This window comes from Hippopotamus amphibius, chromosome 11, assembly GCF_030028045.1.
Source record: "Hippopotamus amphibius kiboko isolate mHipAmp2 chromosome 11, mHipAmp2.hap2, whole genome shotgun sequence".
Taxonomy (NCBI): Eukaryota; Metazoa; Chordata; class Mammalia; order Artiodactyla; family Hippopotamidae; genus Hippopotamus; species Hippopotamus amphibius.
The window spans coordinates 27,442,541-27,463,757 of record NC_080196.1 but is presented as its reverse complement, the minus strand read 5'-3'; the positions used below and the strand labels follow the sequence as shown (position 1 = coordinate 27,463,757).

The 21,217-nt window shown below is 42.4% G+C and overlaps 1 protein-coding gene across 1 annotated transcript in view; it reads right to left on the bottom strand.

The window, feature by feature from the left end:
- The window catches only part of PKHD1 (PKHD1 ciliary IPT domain containing fibrocystin/polyductin), a 443,114-nt gene that overhangs the window by 300,904 nt on the left and 120,993 nt on the right, over nt 1–21,217 (bottom strand). Inside the window, exon 36 of the mRNA XM_057700365.1 lies at nt 5,641–5,853. Within this exon, the coding sequence (XP_057556348.1) occupies nt 5,641–5,853 (213 nt within the window). The remainder of the gene's footprint in view (nt 1–5,640; nt 5,854–21,217) is intronic.

The window sequence follows — 21,217 nt, the reverse complement described above, 5'->3', positions numbered from 1 at the left end:
TGAGCAGGGGAGAGGAGACTCAGAGAGAGAGAGCAGAGCAAAGGGTGCTAAGTGGAACATCTTTGGCATGGAAAGATTTGTAAGTTTCTTCTGGATCAAGTGGATTCTAGGGAAGGTGGCTTGACTTGAGCCAAGTTTCTGGTGGAAGCTAAGGGAACTGCAAACCCAGGCAGGGTTTCCACACTGGGAAACAGTGGGGAGGTTTCCTACAGGACTCCAGTGATCGAAGAGAGAGAATCAGCAGTCAGCCAGGATTATCCAGAGAGGCAGCAATGCCCAGCAGAGGATACAACAGCATGGTTCAGCAAAAGGCTGGTCAGCCTTCTTGCCTCATCTTTCTACCTGCCCAGCACCTGCCTCACCTCTTCTACCTGCCCCAACACCAAGAAACTACAAAATAAGAAGAATGGATCATATGGTAATTCTATTTTTAGTTTTCTGAGGAACCTCCATACTGTTTTCCATAGTAGCTGCACCAATTTACATTCCCACCAACAGTGCAGGAGAGATGTAAGCCATTATATATAGAATGGATAAACAACAAGGTCTTACTGTACAGCAAAGGGAACTATACTCAATAGCCTATGATAAACCATAATGAAAAAGAATATAAAAATAGAACATATATATAAATGTACATGTATATATATCTGAATCACTGTACAGCAGAAATTAACACAACATTGTAAATCAACTATATTTCAATTAAAAAAGAAAAAGAAAACAAGATGAGCTACTTGAGTCATTTTTAAACACTATTTTTGCAATAGAACTCTTTCTTCCAGTGAAATATTACTTTAACACAAATTTAGGCTAGAGATAAAAGCAATGAAGCAATTGCTTGAGCAATTTAAACCTTTAGGGCTTGATCCCCAAAACTTCATTGTTGGCGGGACTCCTGAAGTTCCCTGAGGAAACATTCAGATTTTGTGGACCCCAGTAGGAAACCACTGCCCAGGACACGTGTGTCAACTCCATGCGCACTGTATCGTGCTTCCACACAGCCTGACACCCTTTAGCAACACAATAAGAATGTCCATAGACAGTACTCACAAAAAGCATGGGGTTTACACACAGGTATTTGGTACTTTGAGAAGGGAAGCAAACTGTATTTAAACATGTTTGTTTAGACTCCTTTTTTCCTATTTATTCCTACAAAAGTCCCCTATTCATAACATTACACTAGTGTTTTCCTTAACCATGTTCCCACATTCTCACTTTTCCCAGAAACTTCCATTTATATTTAATGCCTTATCTTGTGATTTCTTGAAAAGGACAAAGACAGAAGTCCATTCAAGTCCAGAAGACAGCTTTTTCTCCTAAGAAACTGTCAGCCAAATTTCTCAGGGAGGAACTGGAAATGAAGTGAGAGACATTGATAAATTTCCCTTCTGAACAATCAATAAAAGCCCCACCATCCTGTTCAGACTCCCACTGTGGAAGCCAGGGCCGTAATTACGTTGTCAAAAATTCAACTTGCCTAGGCTGACAGCGACCCCCTCGAAAAGTGACATGTGATTGGCACTCGGTCTGGGGTGGTGAACCTGGACTGGCAGATGGAGGAGGGGAGCAAAAGGCGAGAGTGAAATTTCCTCACTGACAACAGGCCCCACACCCCAGACTGATGTTCTGGAAGAATCTGCAAGCCTTTAGTCATATTAACATAGCAAAGTGTGCAGCTGATGCAATTTGCTAAGCCATCTGATCTCCACCAGAGATTCAGAACCTGGCCTGCCTTGTCCACTCCCAAACCCAGAGAAAGAGAAAGACACACTGGACTGTGCGTGTGTGTGTGCGCGTGTGCATGTATGTGGGGTGGGGGCGGAGAGGGTGAGGGGTGAGTATAGGAGTGTATGAGAATTTTTGTACATTAAAAGCAAAACATGAAACGTGCTTTCAACTCCATCTTTCTTCATGACAGCTGAACAGCAGAGCCTGTTTGCTTAGCAATTTTTGTCTATGATAAAAATCGGCTGCAGCAGAAGGGTTCCAGGCAGCAGCCATGAAGAATGAGCTGGAAGAGAGAAGGTGGGAAAGCTATCCCACTGACACACAGACCCATTGGTGTGATTCTCTAGGATGAAGCTGGAGTGAAATTTCGTATCCAGCAGTCAGGCCTCTTCCTATTGGATGTTAGGAATAAAACACCTGCAAAAGCCCTCATTGGCTGCGCAGTGCTCTGCTTCTGCTTAGACTGCAGCCCATGCAAATGGTTTCCAAGAAGCCTTCATTGTAACCACACCCAGGAATGGTGTTTACCCGCTGCTGGGAAGTGGCTGTACCACAAGAGATTAAAATCAAAACGTGTTCACTCAGTGATGGAAACAGAGCAGAAGATGCGTAGGAATGTTGTTCCTTCACCACCTCCAGAGCTAAAATCTCTCTCTTGCTGTGATGAAGAGGTAGACAAGAAAATGAATAAGGAGAAAAATCTCCAGGTAGAGCTGGACTCATGCTAAATAGATGTCCCTCCCTCTCTCACTCCCAAAAGAAACTATGGCACAGGGGACTCACTGCTCTGGGGGGAAATATCATCAGAGCAGGCATAACTAACAGTGCTGGAGTGTTACCATGTGCCAGATACTTTGGGGAAGTTCACAAGCAGTAAGTCTGTGAGGCGGGAACTGTGCTTTCCTGGTTTTATAGAGATTGGTTTGCCCAAGGTCATAGTTGATAAGTGGCAGAACTGGACTGATTTCTGATTCCAAAACTCATATGAACCACTAAAAACAGCATTTCTCCATGTGCAGTCAGTGGGCCCCTTGAATCAAATCACCTGAGGGTTCCAGGAAATGCACATTCCTGGGCCCACCCGAGTCCAACTGAGTCAGATTCTGAAAGTGAGGTCCAGAAACATCAGTTTTTAAAATCTTGCAGAGAAGAGTCTTCCATGCACTAAAGTTGGTGAATCTCCTCCCTACAGCATCCGGGGAAGCTGAGTGAATGTTGGGTCTTTAGGTACCTTCTGGGGGCAAAGCAGTGAATCAAGTTGCTCACTGTTTTGCATACTTGACAGCAAAAGAAAATTAGTTTTTCCCTAAAGCCCCAGTGTCACCAGACCCACCTCTGGCCCTGGGAAAAGGCCAGTGAAATTACATAACGATTTTAACCGTGATATACCGCCACAAGGCCAGAGGGAAAGCCTGTTTGAGACCTCAGGTGGTGAGGGAGACAGAAGGGAGCAGATTGATGGACCAGAGGCTGTGACTGGGATTCTCTGCCAGAGAATCCTTCTCACCCAGTGGCTAAGCTCTTTCCTACATACTGTTTCTTTCAAATGAATAAGATGCGGCAGCATCACCTCAATGAGGAAAACAGCTTGATTTCACCTGTGTTCAATGTGCAAGCTCTGCAGTTCGTGAGAGATCCTACTCATGCCTATATTGGCTGCACTGTGGGGAAATGGGTAAAACAGCTGTTGATGACACCCTAACTCTGAGAATGCAGGAAAGGAGAGGTGGAGGAAGAGAAGGGAGAGGGGAAAAAAGGAGAGGAAGCAGGTTGCGGGGAGGAATAAAAGGAGGGGAGAAGATGGAAATGAGGGGAGTAGAGGGAGAGGAGGTGTCTGCACTCTCAGTATCCAGTAACATCACAGGGATAAAGTAGCAACATTTATAACTTTCAGAATTCTCAAAATACATTAGAGGTATCTAATACTTTGCTTTAATTGTCCCATATTAATTATAAGTAATGGTCCTAGGGATTTTCTTAACCTGACATCTGCTAAAATACAAAGGCTTAGGAGCACAGGGTACATTTGCAATACAAGAGCATAAAGGTATATTTGTAAACTCTTTCACTGATCCTTCATAAGTGAATGTGGGAAAGAAGGGGTGGGAATGAAAGAAGCCAAGTAAAAAGAATTAAGAGAGTTGCACTCTTCTTCAAGTGAATTTCCATTTCGAGCAAGAGTTGTGCTATCTGCATCTTATAGGACAGTAGCTCTCAAACCAGGGGATCCCTGTTAAGCTTCAGGGTCTTTCAAACGGTCTGTGGGCTGGCTGAAACACTAATCTGTGAGCTCCTGTTTTCCAGCTGTTTCCTCAGTTGTAAACAGCAACACATTGGGTTGGTGGCCTAAGTAATTGTTAAACTATAGAAAAACTTGAAGACCATTGCCGATGTGTGAATAGGCAGAAGCCTGTCCTGGATCCTGGGCTATCAGATTGATGTAAATGCTTGCTGATGAAGACGGGAAGAAAAAGGTCCTCCTTAGAAGTAGAATACAAGAATCAATACTGTAGGTATCTTGAATTTCTGTCTAGATAGTTATGGGTTTTTTAATCCTTACAAAATTTATCTCTCCAGCGTGTATCACTCTGGCTGGTCCATGGTCAACACTTAATAAATGCTTGATGATAAGATTTCATTTCCTCTCAGAGTAAGCCAAAAAAGGCAAAAGAGGGCTTTTATTAGACAATGATTGAGGGCCACAATTTGTGATGGACAGAGCCTTGATGGAGCAAAAAGGTCGACTCCTCAGCATAGCCACACACCATATCTAGAATAATTACTCTGGTGATAGGTAGCAGGGTCTTGTTTTGTTATGTCAGCACAGAAATTCCAATGTAGAAGATATCATGTTTTCTGGAGATTGGGCTACTACCTGGTGCCCACATTTTTTACCTGCCTTTGGCTCGTGTTATATAATCAAATGTATACAAGCATCCACAGAAAGACACTCCAAGCTCATCATGTTATACTCACATTTTCTAGTTGATACTAAGGATTACCCTGGCGCTTAGTAATTTCCTGAATCGCAAGGAATATAAAACTGTCCTTTTTGCAAAGTGGGATGAGGTTATCAAAAGGCAAACGAAACTGTAGCAGAAACACACTGTAGCCTAATTCCTGTTTTTTCCCAGGAATCCATAAACACCAACCCACCTGTAACAAGATTCTAGGTGGAACTCTAACTGAGCCCTGTTCCAGGAGGGAGGGGTGGAGGGAGGGGGAAGAGCAGCAACCACAACAAAGTGAAGTTGTCTCTGGTTTGGAATGCCACCAGCGTACACAGCCATGGGTGTGGGCTAAGTAACAGTAAGTAACCATACTGGTCAGTTTTCACTTGGTTAAGCTGCAGTTGCAAACACAATTTTAGTGGTTCATGACAACAAAGGTTTATTCCTCACTCACATATATGGGATCAGTAGGTCAGATGCAGCTTTGCCCAAGCTTAAGGAGCTGCCCCATCCTGAAAGAGAATGGGCTATTCTCAAGCAGAAGGAAAAGAGAAAATTGGCCAAAGTATCATAATGGCTCTCAAAATGTCTACTTGGCCACGCAGTGCATCATTTCTGCTCACGTTCCATTGACCAAGGCAAGTCCAAGGCTGAGCAGGACCACTCTCAGCAGGACAGGGAAGTATGGTCCACCCACGGGGAGGCACTGAAAGTCACCTGACAATGGGTGGAAATGACAGAAAGGGGGGCAAATAACTGAAAACCATATACTCTGCCATGATCATCAGCACAATTAATATTCCTTATTTAAGGAAATAGTGTTCATGCTCTAATTGACTTTATTTCCTCCGTGACTAACAGCCAAAGAGATGTAAGTAGTTTTATCATTTTCCCCATTGTCCGCACCTTGGCTAGACGCAGCTCTACCTAAATTCCTCTGGTCAATTGCCTCACTCACCATGCAGGGAAAGAGTTCCATTCCTCACAGCCAGGAACTTGACTCCATATGGAAAGAAGGGGGTAGAGTGGGCACTCCCGTAGAGTTTGATCTGAGCTTTGCCTTGGAAGGGCTTGTCCTCGGATCCAATCCGGAGCTCTCCACCATCAGAAACAAGGATGGAGTGCGCTCTGAGCTCGATGGGTCCTGGGTCCAGGAAAATCATCTTCCCCCCTAATAGCCAAAGAGAAGACACTTGTCAGTCTCTGGGAGGATGAGGCCCACCTCCTTTTGACAGTTCCAATGTCTGATGAGATCATCTTCATTTATATGCTTCTGCTGAAGTTTAGACTTATTTTATCTTGCCTTCTCTTCTAGAAGCACAGTTGAGTAGATCAGACACCCAGGAGCAGAAGCACTGTAGTACTAAGCTAGCTTAGGTTAGCTGTCACAATTCCCCGCAGCTTTATTTGTAGTATTTTTAATGACAATAACCTGAATGCCTAGAAATTTAAGACTGGTTAAATAAGAAACAAGAAGGTCACCATTTTTACCACATAACAGCAGCTTAGAAAATTAAGTTTAAAAAAACTAGGAAACAGTAAACAGGAAATAGGAATAGAAGAAAATATGCCAAAATTATAAGAATTATGGTAAAAGGAAGTATAATTAGGCGGCATTATGAAATTTTTAGCACTTTAGCTGACCAACATCCATTATCCTTTTCTCTGGATAACAGACCCTAATTTCCACAAGGAATCATTCTGCTCCATTGACTAGAGTTGAGTGGGACTGTCAGTCATGGTGTCTTACCCTACCATCAACGGAGTCCTGTACCCAGGCTTCAAAAGGAAATCTGGAGCAAAAGGAAAGAGAAGACTGGAAATGTTTTGGTCTCAGTAATTCCAGTGGTGGTCACTTAACAAGCCTGAGAAGAGTTTCTTTCTGAGAAGAGACCCCCACCTGCCAAGCTCCTCCAAAATGCCCTGAGTGCTGTCTGCTTCTACACCTGATCTTCCAGACTTCCCATCGATTCTATGAGCTCCCCAACCTTCCTAACAAATTTCCTGCTTTCAAGGAAAGTTGGTTTCTGTTATTTGGAATGAAGTGACTTTAACTGGCACAGACACTGTTTTGTTCTAATGTCCAAATTTTCTGTAAATAGGAATATTATTTTGTAATAAAATTATTTTATATTATGAGAACACATACTTGAGACATTAAAAGACACGTTCATTATTATAATACTTTTCTTTAAAAAGATTTAGTATATGTGCATTTCACACAGAATTTTTCCAATAATGCCAAAATAATTAAAGCATTTCATAGAAATATACACTTTAACCTGAATGAGCTATTATATCTACCTCCCACTCGTTAAGTAGGAAAAAAAGCACTGGGCTAGATTCTTCTATCCTGTGACAAAGTGGTCAGGGTTGTGACTTTATACTGGAAATACCAGGGGACCTCTTTCCAAACTTTATAAGAGCTTCCCATCTCACTCAGAATAAAAGTCAAAGTTCTCTACTCCATAGCACAGGGAACTCTATTCAATACTCTGTAATGGCCTATATGGGAAAAGAATCTTAAAAAGAGTGGATATGTATATATGTATAACAGACTTACTTTGCTGTACACCTGAAACCAACATAACATTGTAAATCAACTATACTCCAATAAAAAAAATTTTTTTAAGTCAAAGTCCTTATACTGGGCCACAAAAGGCCCCTCCTCATTTGCCACTCCATCTCTAATACTCCTCCAACATCATCTTCTAAAACTCACTGCTTCACTCATCTGCTCCAAACGCGCTGGCTGGCCAGCTCTTTGGTTCTCAAACAGGCCTCAGGGCCTGTGCCTAGTTCCTCCCTGTACCTGCAATGTTCTTCCATCAGATATCCAGGGGGCTCACTCCCCCCTGTTTCTATCCTAATGCTAACTTCTCACTGAGGTCTTCCTTCTCCAAGCTGGAGAAAATAGCATGCCCTGACCCCTTACCCACTTGTATTTTCCTTCTTAACGATTAGCACCAGACATACCATATATTTACATGTTTACTGTCTGCCCTCCCCCCACAGGAATGGTCCAGAAGTCCACTGGTCCACTTCTATATTCCTAGTGTCTAGAACACTGACTGGGAGAGGGCTGGCATTCAATATATAATTGTTGAGTAAATGAATAAATGGTTATATCTTTTTAGAGAATCAGTTTTAAGTACCTGAATTTCCTTATAGACCCACACACGCGGACGCATGAGAGCACATACACAAACTCATTCCCATCTTCTCAGAAAGAATGTTGTTATGACATTGAATCTGTAAGTCCACACATTGTCTCAATGAGCTAAAGGTAAGCCCAGGATGTGGGGGGAGACAAGTGTCAGAAGTGGCTCTAAAGGCAGATTCTCCAGCAAGAAGGAGGGTCATGGCAAGGGGCGGTGAAGAGCAGAGGCTCCATCTGCTAAATGTAGTCCTGAATCCAAGGTGCCAAATCATTGAGTTGGATTGTTGTTTGCACTTAAACATGTGCTAGAGGAATGAGAGGGAGAGAAGAAAACGTCCAAGACACCTTTAGTCGTTTCTGTTACCTCCATTTTAGTGCAGAGATAGTGACTGATACAGATGGAGAGGACTTCCCTGGTTGTGCAATGGTTAAGAATCCACCTGCCAAAGCAGGAGACACTGCTTCAATCCCTGGCCTGGGAAGATCCCACATGCTGCATAGTAACTAAGCCCATGTGCCACAACTACTGAGCCCACGTGCTGCAACTACTGAAGCCCATGCAACTAGAGCCTGTGCTCCGCAACAAGAGACGCCACCACAATGAGAAGCCCGCACACTGCAATGAAGAGTAGCCTTCACTCACTGCAACTAGAGAAAGCCCGTGCACAGCAACAAAGACCCAAAGCAGCCAAAAGAAAAAAAAAAAAATACAGATGAAGACCACTCCTCCCCTGACCTTCTGTTCTAACATTCTCTTCAGCTTTCATCAGCCCCTTCACCTTTGATCCTAAAGCCTGCGCCACACACCATCAATAACTGTTGCAGTGTTTACTTGGACTCAACCCTGTAAAGTGCTCTTTCCTTTCAGCCACAGTTTAGAGCAACACACCCCTGTGGTATGCAGTTTCACCACCTGTAAAGTGCTTATGGCTAGAACTCTTCCCTCAGAGATTTCTTGAAATGATGCTTATAGATCTCTGGTCCTGGGTCTGACACCTAGCAGACACTTAATGCAATGGTGTAATAACCCTACTAGACCACCTCCTTCCAACATTTCACCCTCAGCTATCCTGAAGTCCCTTTTCAAATATAGTGTAGAGACCACACTCTAAGGGAACTAACCCAAGAAGCAACTGTCCTTTGGTGACCCAGAGGCTTGATGCGTGAGTGACACCACACTGCTTACCACACTTCCAAAGGGCCTGTGGGGAATTCTGACCTTAATTCTCTCTTGCATGGTCACTACAGTGACAAGAATAATCACTATAAATGCAGTAATATCATGCATCCTGCTGTGAACAGAGGAAAGAAATGTGACCTGTGGTTCCCTGTGGTATAGGGAACCCTCTTGCACTGTTTGTGGGAATGTAAATTGATGCAGCCACTGTGGAGAACAGTATGGAGGTTCCTTAAAAAACTAAAAATGGAACTACCATATGACTCAGCAATCCCACTACTGGGCATATACCCTGAAAAAACCATAATTCAAAAGGACAACTGTACCACAATGTTCATTGCAGCACTATTTACAATAGCCAGGACATGGAAGCAACCTAAAATGCCCAATGACAGATGAATGGAGTAAGAAGATGTGGTACATATATACAATGAAATATTATTCAGCCATAAAAAGAACAAAATTGGGTCATTTGTAGAGGTGTGGTTGGACCTAGAGTCTGTCATACAGAGTGAAGGAAGCCAGAAAGAGAAAGACAAACACCGAACACTAACACGTATATGTGGAATCTAGAAAAATGGTACATATGAACCTATTTGCAGGGCAGAAATAGAGAAGTAGATGTAGAGAACTGACTTGTGGACATGGTGAGGTGGGGGAAGGGCAGGCTGGGATGAATTAGGAGATCAGGATTGACATGTGTAAAACAGATAGCTAGTGGGAACCTGCTATAAAGCATAGGAAGCTCAGCTAGGTGCTCTGTGACAACCTAGATGGGTGGGATGGTGTGGCAGGGAGGGAAGTCCATGAGGGAGGGGATATAGGTATACATATAGCTGATTCACTTCACTGTATAGCAGAAACTAACACAACATTGTAAAGCAATTATACTCCAATTAAAAACAGAAAAGAAAAAGAATGAGAAGCTGCAAAAAAAAAATGCAATTATATCATGAATCCTGCTGTGAACAAGAGGAAAGAAATATGACCTGTGGTACAGGCCACCTTCTTGCATTCACTAGAACTTTTTCACTCACAGCCACGTGTCATTAATGTCCCAACTAATTATCTTCAACTGGTGAACCATGGGTTAGACAATGGGTCCCACCACTATGAGTAGTCAGGAAATCTGAACTGGCTGATATGAACCAGTGATGGAGACAGGGTATTAAATCAGGTTCCTGTCCCCGCTCTGCTATTGGCCTCTGAATGACTCTCAGTAAGTCTCACAAAATTGCTGCGCCTCAGACTCAGTTTCCAAATCTGTCCCACTCATTGTGGAGGGATTGTCTGTTTGCTCTTTGGTGAGTGCAGAACAGAATCACGCACTCACTGAGGCTCCTTCCAGCTCTAGAACACTCGACATCTGCATCCGCAAAGATGCGGTCGAGCGTGCATTTGACACTGATGGAGACACAGACCTCGTGTTCTCCAGCCACCATCTACACTGCAGGGATTTTTGAATGTCACTTGAGAAAGGGATTACCCGCACAGTCAGGAATTCAAATGGGATTATGAGGAAAACAAGGGAGCTGACATGTATTAAGTACCTACCATATGCCAATACCTTTAGATACATTACCTGAAACGACCTTCCAAACAAACCTAGGAGGTGAATACCACACGCTGTATTTCAGAGAAGACAGGGGAGGCAGAGCAAGCATTAGAACCCAGTACCACCAGACAGAGACACTCACATTCAATCCGCTTTGCAAACTCTCCCAAGTACCTTTCTCATTAATTAGGAAATTAATTTTCCTTAGTTATTTCATTAATTTCATTATCTATCATAGTTACATTTAAGGAAAAACACGTGTTAACCTAAGTAAGTTTGCCTATGGCTTGTTTATATGAGGTTTATTTTAATTTTGTTAAGGTAGATACACCTTGCCTCGCTCTGAAAAGGATTTGAGGCAGATTACCAAGGATTAGTCGGTAAATTTATAAACCTGGGCTTTGTCCATTGTACCATCAAGCAAAATATTAAATACACTGAGGCAAATTGGTAGAAATTTGAAAATGTCATTTGCTGATGGAAATTAATAATGACGCTAAGGAAGGGAGAAAAACTCAGCCCCCAAAAATGAGTGATTGGTGTTGACAAGACAACTATAAAAAGGACTAATTAATTAATGTCATCATCGCTATTCCTGCTAAACAACCTTCCCTCCTTACTTTTCAGTGGCAAGTACATACAAGGAAATCTAGGTAAATAAGGAAGAGAGTTTGATGTGGGATTCAGCTAATTTTGGTTGAAATAATTGTACATGATAAACAAAGGTGAACGCTTCTTGGAGTGAAAGACCAGGAAGTTTATATTTAATATACCTCTGGGCCAAGGCTCCAAAGGTTTCATCCTCACACCGTATTAGCTTAAGACAAATATAGAGCGGGCAGCTTTAAAGGATAGTTATTTCAGTATGGGAGGGCAGTGGGAGGACTTTATTTCTCCACTTTATAGAACCTGACCCCATTTCTGAAAGCTGAAATAAAGAGCAGGGCGGAAGTCAGCCTGTGGCTGTGACCCTTCCCTTGCTTGTAATGGTTGTTCATGAAAGCCGAGTATGTCCCACGAGTGACCTTGGGTAATTTTATAAAAATCCGTCAACCATCATTATTGTTCCTTCCCCTCCAAAATAAATAAATGAACACAACTTTTTACATGTAATCACTTCTTTCCATTAAACATCTCTTTTATTTCTTTTAAAGGGAAGTAAAAGAGACTTTTAGCAACTAGCTAATGTTTGCAAAGTACATCAAAACCTGCTTTGGGCTAACCCTACAATTAGCCATCCTCTGTAACAACCACAAAACGATTTGTTGTGCATGTGTGTGTGTTTCAAAGAAAAACAAATACACAGGTCTAGCTATTTACCCCCTTACAGAAAACATTTACAGTATAAATATTTTACCTTACAAGGATACTCGTCAAAAGAACTGGGTATACCTTCTATCCCAATTCTTTCCCTCTAGTCTCTTCGGAACCCTCCAAAGAGGGTGCCTTTGCCTGGCCACTCCACCAAAACTGGTCCCGCTGAGGTCACAAATGACAACCACACTGCTGGATCCAAGGTAGGAAGCTCAGTGCGCACCTTTCCTGAGTGGCCAGCAGCCGCTCCTTTCTTGACACTCCCTCCCCTTGCCCACTGCCCACCGAGCACTGTGCCCTCCTGGATTCCCTCCCACCTCCCAAGCCTCTCTTCCCGACCTCCTCTACCTGATTCCTCCTGATTGTCCCAACCACTGACACTTGGAATGTCCCAAGACTCAGCCCTTTGATCACTTTTCCTATCATTCTATGAATATGGCCTCGGTTTTCCCACCTTGTCTTAAGGCTTTAAACTCCATCATATGCTCATCACTGGTGACTCCCAGATTAACATCCCCAAGGCCCTCTGCCCTCAGCTCGAAACTCACAGAACCAACTGCCACTCGGCACCTCCACCTAGATGTCTCAAAGTCTTCTCAACTTAGCACGTCCAAAAAGCAAGCTCCTCGTCTTGCCCCACCGGTCTTTCCACGACGCTTCCCATTTCTATAAATGGCAACTCCATTCCCCCCCACGCCGGCTCAGTTTGCAAGTCCTAGAGTCAGCGTTCACTCTCTCTCATGCCATAACCAAAGCTCCAGCGAATTCTGTGCATTCTTCCTTCAAAACATCCCCATGACCCAACCCCTCCTCACCACTTCCACTTCTGTCACTGGGGTCTAAGTCACCCTCTTCTCAGCCCCAGGTAACCGCAAAAGCCTCTTAACTCAGCTCTTTGCTCTGCCCCCACCCCAGGGTCTACTCTCAAAACAGCAGTCAATGTGATGTTTTTCAGTGTAACTTTATCACGTCACCTCTGTGCTAGAAATTCTCTAACGGCTCCCACCACACACAGGGTCAAAGCCCAACAAACCCTTCAGGGCTGGCCCTCTCCGGCCCCCCTCTCCCTCTACTCTCCCCTGGCTCACGGTCCGCTGTCATCCTGACCCTCCTGCTCCCCTGTCTTGCAGCCTTTGCCCTCCCTGCAAATCCCCTCAACCACCACCAAACCACCATCCAGCTCCCTATCCACCTTCCCTGCTGCATTTTTCTCCAAGCCACTCAGAAAATCTAACAAAAAATACAACTTGTTGACTTAACTGTTTTCCTTACAGAAGCAAACTCCATGAGAGCAAGAGTTTGGTCTATTTCATTCACAGCTGCAGCCTCTGTGCCTAGAACAGTGCCTGGCATACGGGGAGTGGGGAAAGCAGTCACTAAATACCTGTGGAACAAATAGGAGTTGAAGCTACAGAAGTGAATGAGGTCTCCCTAGGTGGACACGTACAGTGAGACCAGAAGGGCAGCAAGACTGTCAAACAGTATTTAAAGACTAGACTAAGGACAGGAAGTAGAAAGATTCTTGGGTGTGAGTCAAAGAAACAGGTGAATTAGGAGAAGAACCGGAAGGTTGGGGTGGGTTCCTGGAAGAGCTTTAAGAGCTGGGAAGGTGGTAGGTAGATGGTGATGGCAAATCCTTAGTGTCATTTTGAGGAGCATCTGGGGGGAAAGGGTGCAGAGCAAGAGTGCACTTGCTTAGGACATACATACCGAATGATGAAGTGAACTCAGGGAGAGTGACTCCCATTTTAAGCAGAGGGAAAGCCAGAGATGAATGGAGGCAAGATACAGGGAGAGATCTGATGACCCCCCCAAATCATTAGATCAATCTGTATCACCAAACTAGATCATTCATTTACCCAAAGCTTGAGCTACCTAAATTTCCAGATGTAAATTATCCAATTTACTTATCTACAAGGATGAGCCTCCATTCAGCTTTTTGTGTCAGCTCTGAATAATTCCTTTAAAAGTTTAGCACCCTGTATATTTTGTTACCTTTCCAGTAATGCCACAGGGGGAGCCTGGGGAATTCCCTTTCCCCGGAGAACTAGAGATGATCGTCCATTCAGGATGGACAGGTCCTGCTCTGCCGGACGAGGAGGGCAGGCTGAGTGACCGGGCAGAGTTGGGGTACACCGCTGCACCCTACTGTACCCTACAGCCCCGTGTTGCTGTGGAGGTGGGCATCAGGAAAAGGCGAGGAAGAGGAGAAGGCCAGCGTTCAGGGAAGGCAGCCGCTGCCGGAGCCTGCGTTCTGATGGGGATGCACACAGCTTCCTTTGTTGGCGAGATCCGGATTAGGCTTGTGCCTGATCCACTGGAGCAGAGCCTGGAAGCCTTCGAGGTGGGCTTGTCCCCGGCCAGAGAGGCGGAAAATCAATTTGGCTGGCAAACGAGAGCCCCCAAGAGCTCAGTGCACGCTCCATAATCCTATCCACTAGCGGCTCAGGAAATAGATGCCTGGGCCCCCACATATTCTTGGGGGAGGTGAGGCATAAATCAGGCTTTAAGGATTGGGGGCAAAGGCAATGGACTCTCTGGCTGGCTACTAATTAATCAAGCACAGAACACCTCAACCTAGCAACCTGGGAGCGAGCCACACACACACAGGCTGGCTGCTGCTGCTTTTCTCGGTTCTTTTTTTCATTTCAATTAAAGCAGATATCGGGTGAAATTCTCCCCGTTAGCTGATGCTGCTTATGCATCCCCCTGTTCTTCCTTTAATTAAAAAACATGCTATTGCAATACTTGCCAGAATCACTTTAACGGTATTTTAATTGTAATGTCTCTGCCTGATTAAAAAAAGAAAATATGAAGCCGAAAGTGTTTGCAAAAATGTTCCCAGGATGCAGGAAAAAAATGACATACCTCCCCAAATGGATGCCACATACTAATACCTTAATTAGCTCGGCACTGCTAGTCAAATGGGCAACGCGGAGGAGAAAACATATCGGAAATAAAATCACTGACTCGGAGCCACGAACAATAGGGAGGAATCGTTTTCATCAGCTCAGATTTTCCTGGTAGGAGAGACAAGTGCATCTAACTAAAAAAACCACATTCGGGACAGGCCCAGTCAATGTGGCCAGCCAGATTTTCCACTGTTCTTTGCAAAGGGTTGCATAGCCTTTGGAAAAAGAGTAGCTGGGCCAGGTTAATTGGCCTCCAGTCCTGACAATCCTGTATGGTTCCCTCTATTGTTTTAGGCTAGTAGTTCTCAAACTTGAGTGCATCAGAGTCACCCAGAGGTTTTAAAACACAGATTGGTGGACCTCATCCCTCTCCCAGAGTACATTTGCAATGGGACCTAAAAATGTGCATTTCTAGCAAGTTCCCAGGATGCTCTTGTGACTGATCAGGGAGCACACTTTGAGAACCACTGCTCTAGGTAAATTAAGCTTGTTCTAGACATCCATAGTCTAAAAATGATTGAGAAATACAAGGCTGGAATTGCAGATTAATTCACTTTGTCATTCAACCAACATTTGCTGTTATTTCCAAGCCCTTCTGCTAGATACCATGACAAAAATGTTAAAAATACACTTTCAGATGGTCACGGTGAAGTTTAATTGCTCCAGGTGAATAGAAATACCCTGGTTTTAGTGAATTGGCAGACTTTACAGATAACCGAGAAAGATGATGGTGATGACTCAGCCTTTTACTTTTTCTATAAAACATAAAACTCATGAAGTTAACCTTATCAATGAATTAACTCTATACTAATTACAACGCATAAACATATTTGTGGAAGAGAAACATTTTAAGGAACTCAAAACACTGAGATGTAAATAAATGCCTTTTGTTATAGCTACTGTTATCAATTACTACTTAACTAAACCTTGATTTCCTTTCTACCTCCAGAAAATCAAAACTTCCTTTTACCAACAAAGTTTCTAATATTTAAGTTTTGAAGGCCTTCAGCTGTTCCATGGATTTCTAGAAAGTTAGTTAAGATCTCAGAAAGAAAGGAGGAAACGAGGGGAAAAAAACTGTCTTTTCTGGGCAGGTAAAAATCTCCGTATCTACCAAGTTGCTCATTGATTCAAATAATCTCCTTCCTTCTCTGTATCAAAGGTCAATCAGCCCTGAACCAATCACATTTTTTTTTACCAGCTCTGCAACCTGATGTTTCTGTAAGCAATCTGTTTATTTAAAAGGTTCCAAATATGATTATTCTCTGAATACTATAAACATGATTCAGCTACAACATAATAATTTTAGAAATGAACAATAGTTTTTCCCTCATAGTACTTATTTAAAAAATGAGAGTACATCCTACCTTTACTTGACCTCAAGGAATATTACAGTACATGGGAAATGATAATAATGAAAGGCTGTCTTCAGTATATTTCAATCTGCACGAGAATCCCAGATACATAAGCATCCCAGATTTCTACCTTCACTCCCAGTCTGGATAAACAGGATGTGAGAATCATTAATCAACAAATGAGGTAGAGAGGTAAGGAAAAACCAAGTCCTGAAGGACCTTGTAAGCTATATCAAGGTGTTTAGACTTGATGTAGCTTACAGAAAGGCTAGCAGAAAGTCCCAGGAGGGTTTTAAGGACGGACATTTGAAATATTTATCTTTTGTTACTGAAAATATTGTAGCTTCTGTGCTAGGAAGGGACTGGTCCCTTTCAATAGCATTTTTCATGTTACAATATCTAAGCTGTCAAGACATAAACTGTAAATTGTTTAATATCTATCTATCTGTCTGTCTGCCCATCTACTGAAAGCATGTCCTTTCTCACAGCAACGGCTTATCTTTCATTTAAGGCTAATCAAGTATGTCTGGGACTGTTCTCTGGAGGTAAATAATGTAAGCCATTGTCTGATTGGGAAAAATAAGGGGTTTCAGAGCCAAGTGTCCCCCACATTAAAAAGCCTTTGTCTCTGATCTCCTGATACACAAATAGTAAATGAAATTGGTCACTGTCTGGACTAATCCACTAACATTTGAGGATACCAGGAAGGACTCTGATTACAGAGAAATTCACAATCAACATTAATCTGCCTCTTCAGGTCAGAAATTCAGTCATTCAACAATTATTTGAGTACCTACTATGTGCCTGGAAATATAACAACCCTGGCAATACAAAGGTGAGCAAAAAAAGACCAGACTCCTGCTTTCTTAAGCTTTCTTACCTAGATTGCACCTTTCCAAAAGGTACAGGGCAGAAAAAAACACACCCTAATATTAAATTTGTAAAGAATTAACATAAAAGTAATTCATATAAAACTTATATGATATGTAGATGAATGATATTAAAGTGCTTAGCCTATGAAAAATTCTATCAGTGATCCACTTAGCTTTGGATATAAGCAAGGTCCCCTCTCATCAAATAAGTAACACCAATTTGTCACCAAGAAAAGACTGACACATAGAGGTGCACAAAATTAAGGGAGTTCAGGGTGGACTTCACAAAACTCAGGTTCATGTTTTCTGGTGCTGACTTCTCCATCTGGCTTCCCCTTAAGATCATTGCACAGCCCAGGCTCTTCTCAGCACCACGCTTGAAACTGCGGGAAGAAAGTTTACTAACTCCTTTACCACACTTCCTTCTCAGGACTCCAGACAAACAACATTAGCAGCCAGAGAGATTTATACGAGCCACTCTCCTCCTGTAAAGGGAGTCACCATCATTTCCATTTTATGCACTAATCTGAGGCCCAGATCCTTACCGAAAGCCACAGGAGAGTTCGTGGCTGTCTCACATTTGAACACAGGCCCCCAGTCTGCTGACTCAACCCCAATCAGACAACCTCGTCACCTTGTCTGTACATAATCATCTCATTTCCTGACTCAAAGGGTAGCATTTCAGCTTCAAGAGGAGGTCATTCACTCAATCTCCTTTTGCAGCCAACTGGCAGACAAGTTATTTTAAACTTACCCATTTGAAACAAATTTTATCAGTCCACAAAACCCTCCCAGGTGGACCAAGACATTCTACAGTTAGGAGAGCAAGAAAAAAATGTTAAGGCAGGGTATTTCATTTGTATTAAATGCCTTCAGATGGATTTCCTTTAAATCCAAGCTGCTGTCAGTGAAGTATTAAAACTGCAGACACAGGGTAACCTGCCCAGTGACTCCCATGGTCTGATGCACAGAGAGAGCACACTTGATGTCCCAAGAAGCCCTGTTTCAGAGCATTCCCAGATCGCTGCATTGCAAAGCATTATCTGAAGCATGCACCTACTGAAACTGAGGTTGGTTTGGTTCTAATTAGAAGGAACCAAGTGTACAAACCCTGGGATTAAAAAGGCTATGCTGGGGCTTCCTAGGTGGTGCAGTGGTTAAGAATCCGCCTGCCAATGCAGAGGTCACGGGTTCGATCCTAGCTCCAGGAAGATCCCACATGCCACGGAGCAACTAAGCCCGTGTGCCAAAAAAAAAAAAAAAAGGCTATGCTGGGTACAGCACTTCATACCTCACTCTGAAATCCTCAAACCCTTCGCAAGGATGAAGAAACTATAGGAGATATACAGGTGGCCAACAGGCACATGGAAAAATGCTCAACATCACTAATAATCAGGGACACGCAAATCAAAACCACAATGAAATATCACATGACACCTGTTAGAGAGGCTATTATCAAAAAGACAACAAAAAGCAAGTGTTGGCAAGGAGGTGGAAAAAAGGGAAATTCCTACGCTGTTGGTGGGAATCTAAGTTGGTGCAGCCACTGTGGACGAGTATGGAGGTTCCTCAAAAAACTAAAAATAGAACTACCGTATGATCCAGCAATTGCACTGCTGGGTATTTATCTGAGGAAAACAAAAACACTACTTCAAAAAGATATATGCATCCCTATGTTCTTTGCAGCATTATTTACAATAGCCAAGGCATGGAAACAACCTAAATGCCTATTAATAGATGAATGGATAACTAAAATGTGGTGTGTGTGTGTGTGTGTGTGTGTGTGTGTGTGTGTGTGTGAATTGTTTAATGATAAAATAGAATGAAATCTTTCTATTTGCAACAACATGGATGAAACAGGGGCATAAGTCTAAGTGAAATAAGTCAGAAAAAGATAAATACCATATGATTTCACTTATATGTGAAATCTAAAAACAACAACAACAAAAAGAAACAAACAAAAAACAGGCAAATCTGAGCTCATAGATATCAAGACCAGATTGGTGACTGCCTGAGGTGGGTGGGTAAGGACTGGGCGAAATGAGTGAAGGGGCTCAAAAGGTACACACTTCTAGTTATAAAACAAATAAGTCATAGGGATGTGGTGTACAGCATAGTGACTATAGTTAACAATACTATATATGTGAAAGCAGCTAGGAGGAGGGATCTTGAAAGTTCCCATCACACAAGAAAAAAATAATTTTGTACCTATCTATGGTGACTATTGTGATCATTTTGCAATATATATAAATACCAAATCATTATGTTGTATACCTGAAATTTATATATTATGTCATTTATTCCTCAATAAAAAATTTTTCAAATTTTTAAAAAAGAAACTCTACAAGGAACCCAATAGTGGGTCAAGAGAAGATGGCTCATCGCAATAAACCAAGAATATGCATTACTACACTATAGAAATTACCAATGTAACAGACTAAAAAGACACAAGGGTCCTCAAAAATGTGAACTAAAAAACAAGTTTGGGGAAAACGAGACTACATTCCCAACTGCACCAGAAAAACACACTTCCACAAAGTCAAAATACCAAGGAGAGTAGAGGCAACCTAGTGGATAACTCTGCTATTCCCACCTCTGTATCCTTCCCTCTCTTACTGTAGAAAGAAAAACACTTCAATATACATTCTGAAGATAACAGAGGCAGAAGCCATCTGAGGTCTTTATTGCCCAGCTAAATTCTTTCAGTAATCCAGTTTGCTTTGTATATAGAAGCAGCCACTAGCTGTAAATAAGATTGCAATTTAGGCCTGACATTCAGCCATCTCTCCTCTATCCCCTTCAATCCAAAAGAAACAACAACTAACATGAATTGAATGCTTGTGCTGGACCAGACCCTGTGCTCAAGGCTTTAGAAACATTCCCTCATTTAGTACCCAAAACATCCATGGGAGTTGGGCGATATATTGTAGTATGACTACACAATAGCAAACAATAAATGTTAGCAATCGCTGTCACTGCTGCTGTTATTAAAAGAGCCTTACTGTAAAGAGGAGAAACTTGAGGCTTACAGAGGCTGTGCAAGTTGCCCAAGGTCACAAAGCCGGTAAGAAGCAGAGCCCAGATTCAGACTCAGTTCTTTCTGGCTCAAAAGCCTGCCAAGCATTTAACTGCTTTGGTATACACCAGTAGACCAAGAAATAGAAAATCACATGAAAGGAAGCCAGTGCACTATTAAACAGCACAAGTTTCTGCTCAAGCCTTGTAAAAGTGAAGGCATTGTGAGTAATAAGAAACTACAAAATGTCTTCCTCTTGAAAGCCCAGCACCAAGGGAAGAGAGGTTTCCAGAGTTCATCCTCACCTAATTGACCCTGTATTAATCATCCGCTCTAGGCTACTTCACATCAAGCTGCTTGACCACCAGGACAGAGGGTCATTGCTTCATTCAGAAAACATGGATGCTTCCCCAGCGACAGACCACAAGCCCAACATCCTTGCCCAGAATGCATAATAGCTCAGACAAGAGGGTAACGTTCCGTCTTTGTTATTACGGCTCGTCATAATTACTTGGAATAAAATAATAAATTTTAATTCAGCGATGCCTATGGCCGTTGGGCATCTTAACATAAAAGAACGAAAAATATAATTAACTAAATCAAGGCAATATGCCTATTTCCATCCCAGCTCATTAGTATTAATTGATTGGGTTAATTCTCTTTTTGTGTTTAACAGTATCCCCTAAAAAAAATCTTTTTTTTTAAAAAAAAGGAGGGAAGGGGGAACAGAGGGAAGAAATAGAGATGGTTAAGTAGACAAAAGTTCTAAGTCTTTTGCTAATTAAGAGGAAATAAGAGGTAGAGCTGTAGCTCTTATCATGGTCACAAAATAATGTGCCATTTTTCCAAAAAGTTCAGGAATCAGTATATACATCAGTATAAACAATGGTGAAAACTTAGTCTTTGGGTGCCATTTCCCAATTGCCTCAAAGAAATTTATAATCCTCCTTTCTACTATAAGTTTTACTTGTAAGAAAAAAAATGTGTGTTCTGTTTTATACACGGAAATATAAGGCATGCACAGAGAGTTCAGAATTCTCAAGGGCCATATGTATGTGTTGGTTTTCCTGATGCAGGAGCCTGGCCCCTGTGTATATTAGGATTCTGGTTTCCATGAGTGGAAAAATAATATGGAGGATGCAATATCTTCATAAAGTAGTTCCAAGTGTAGTTC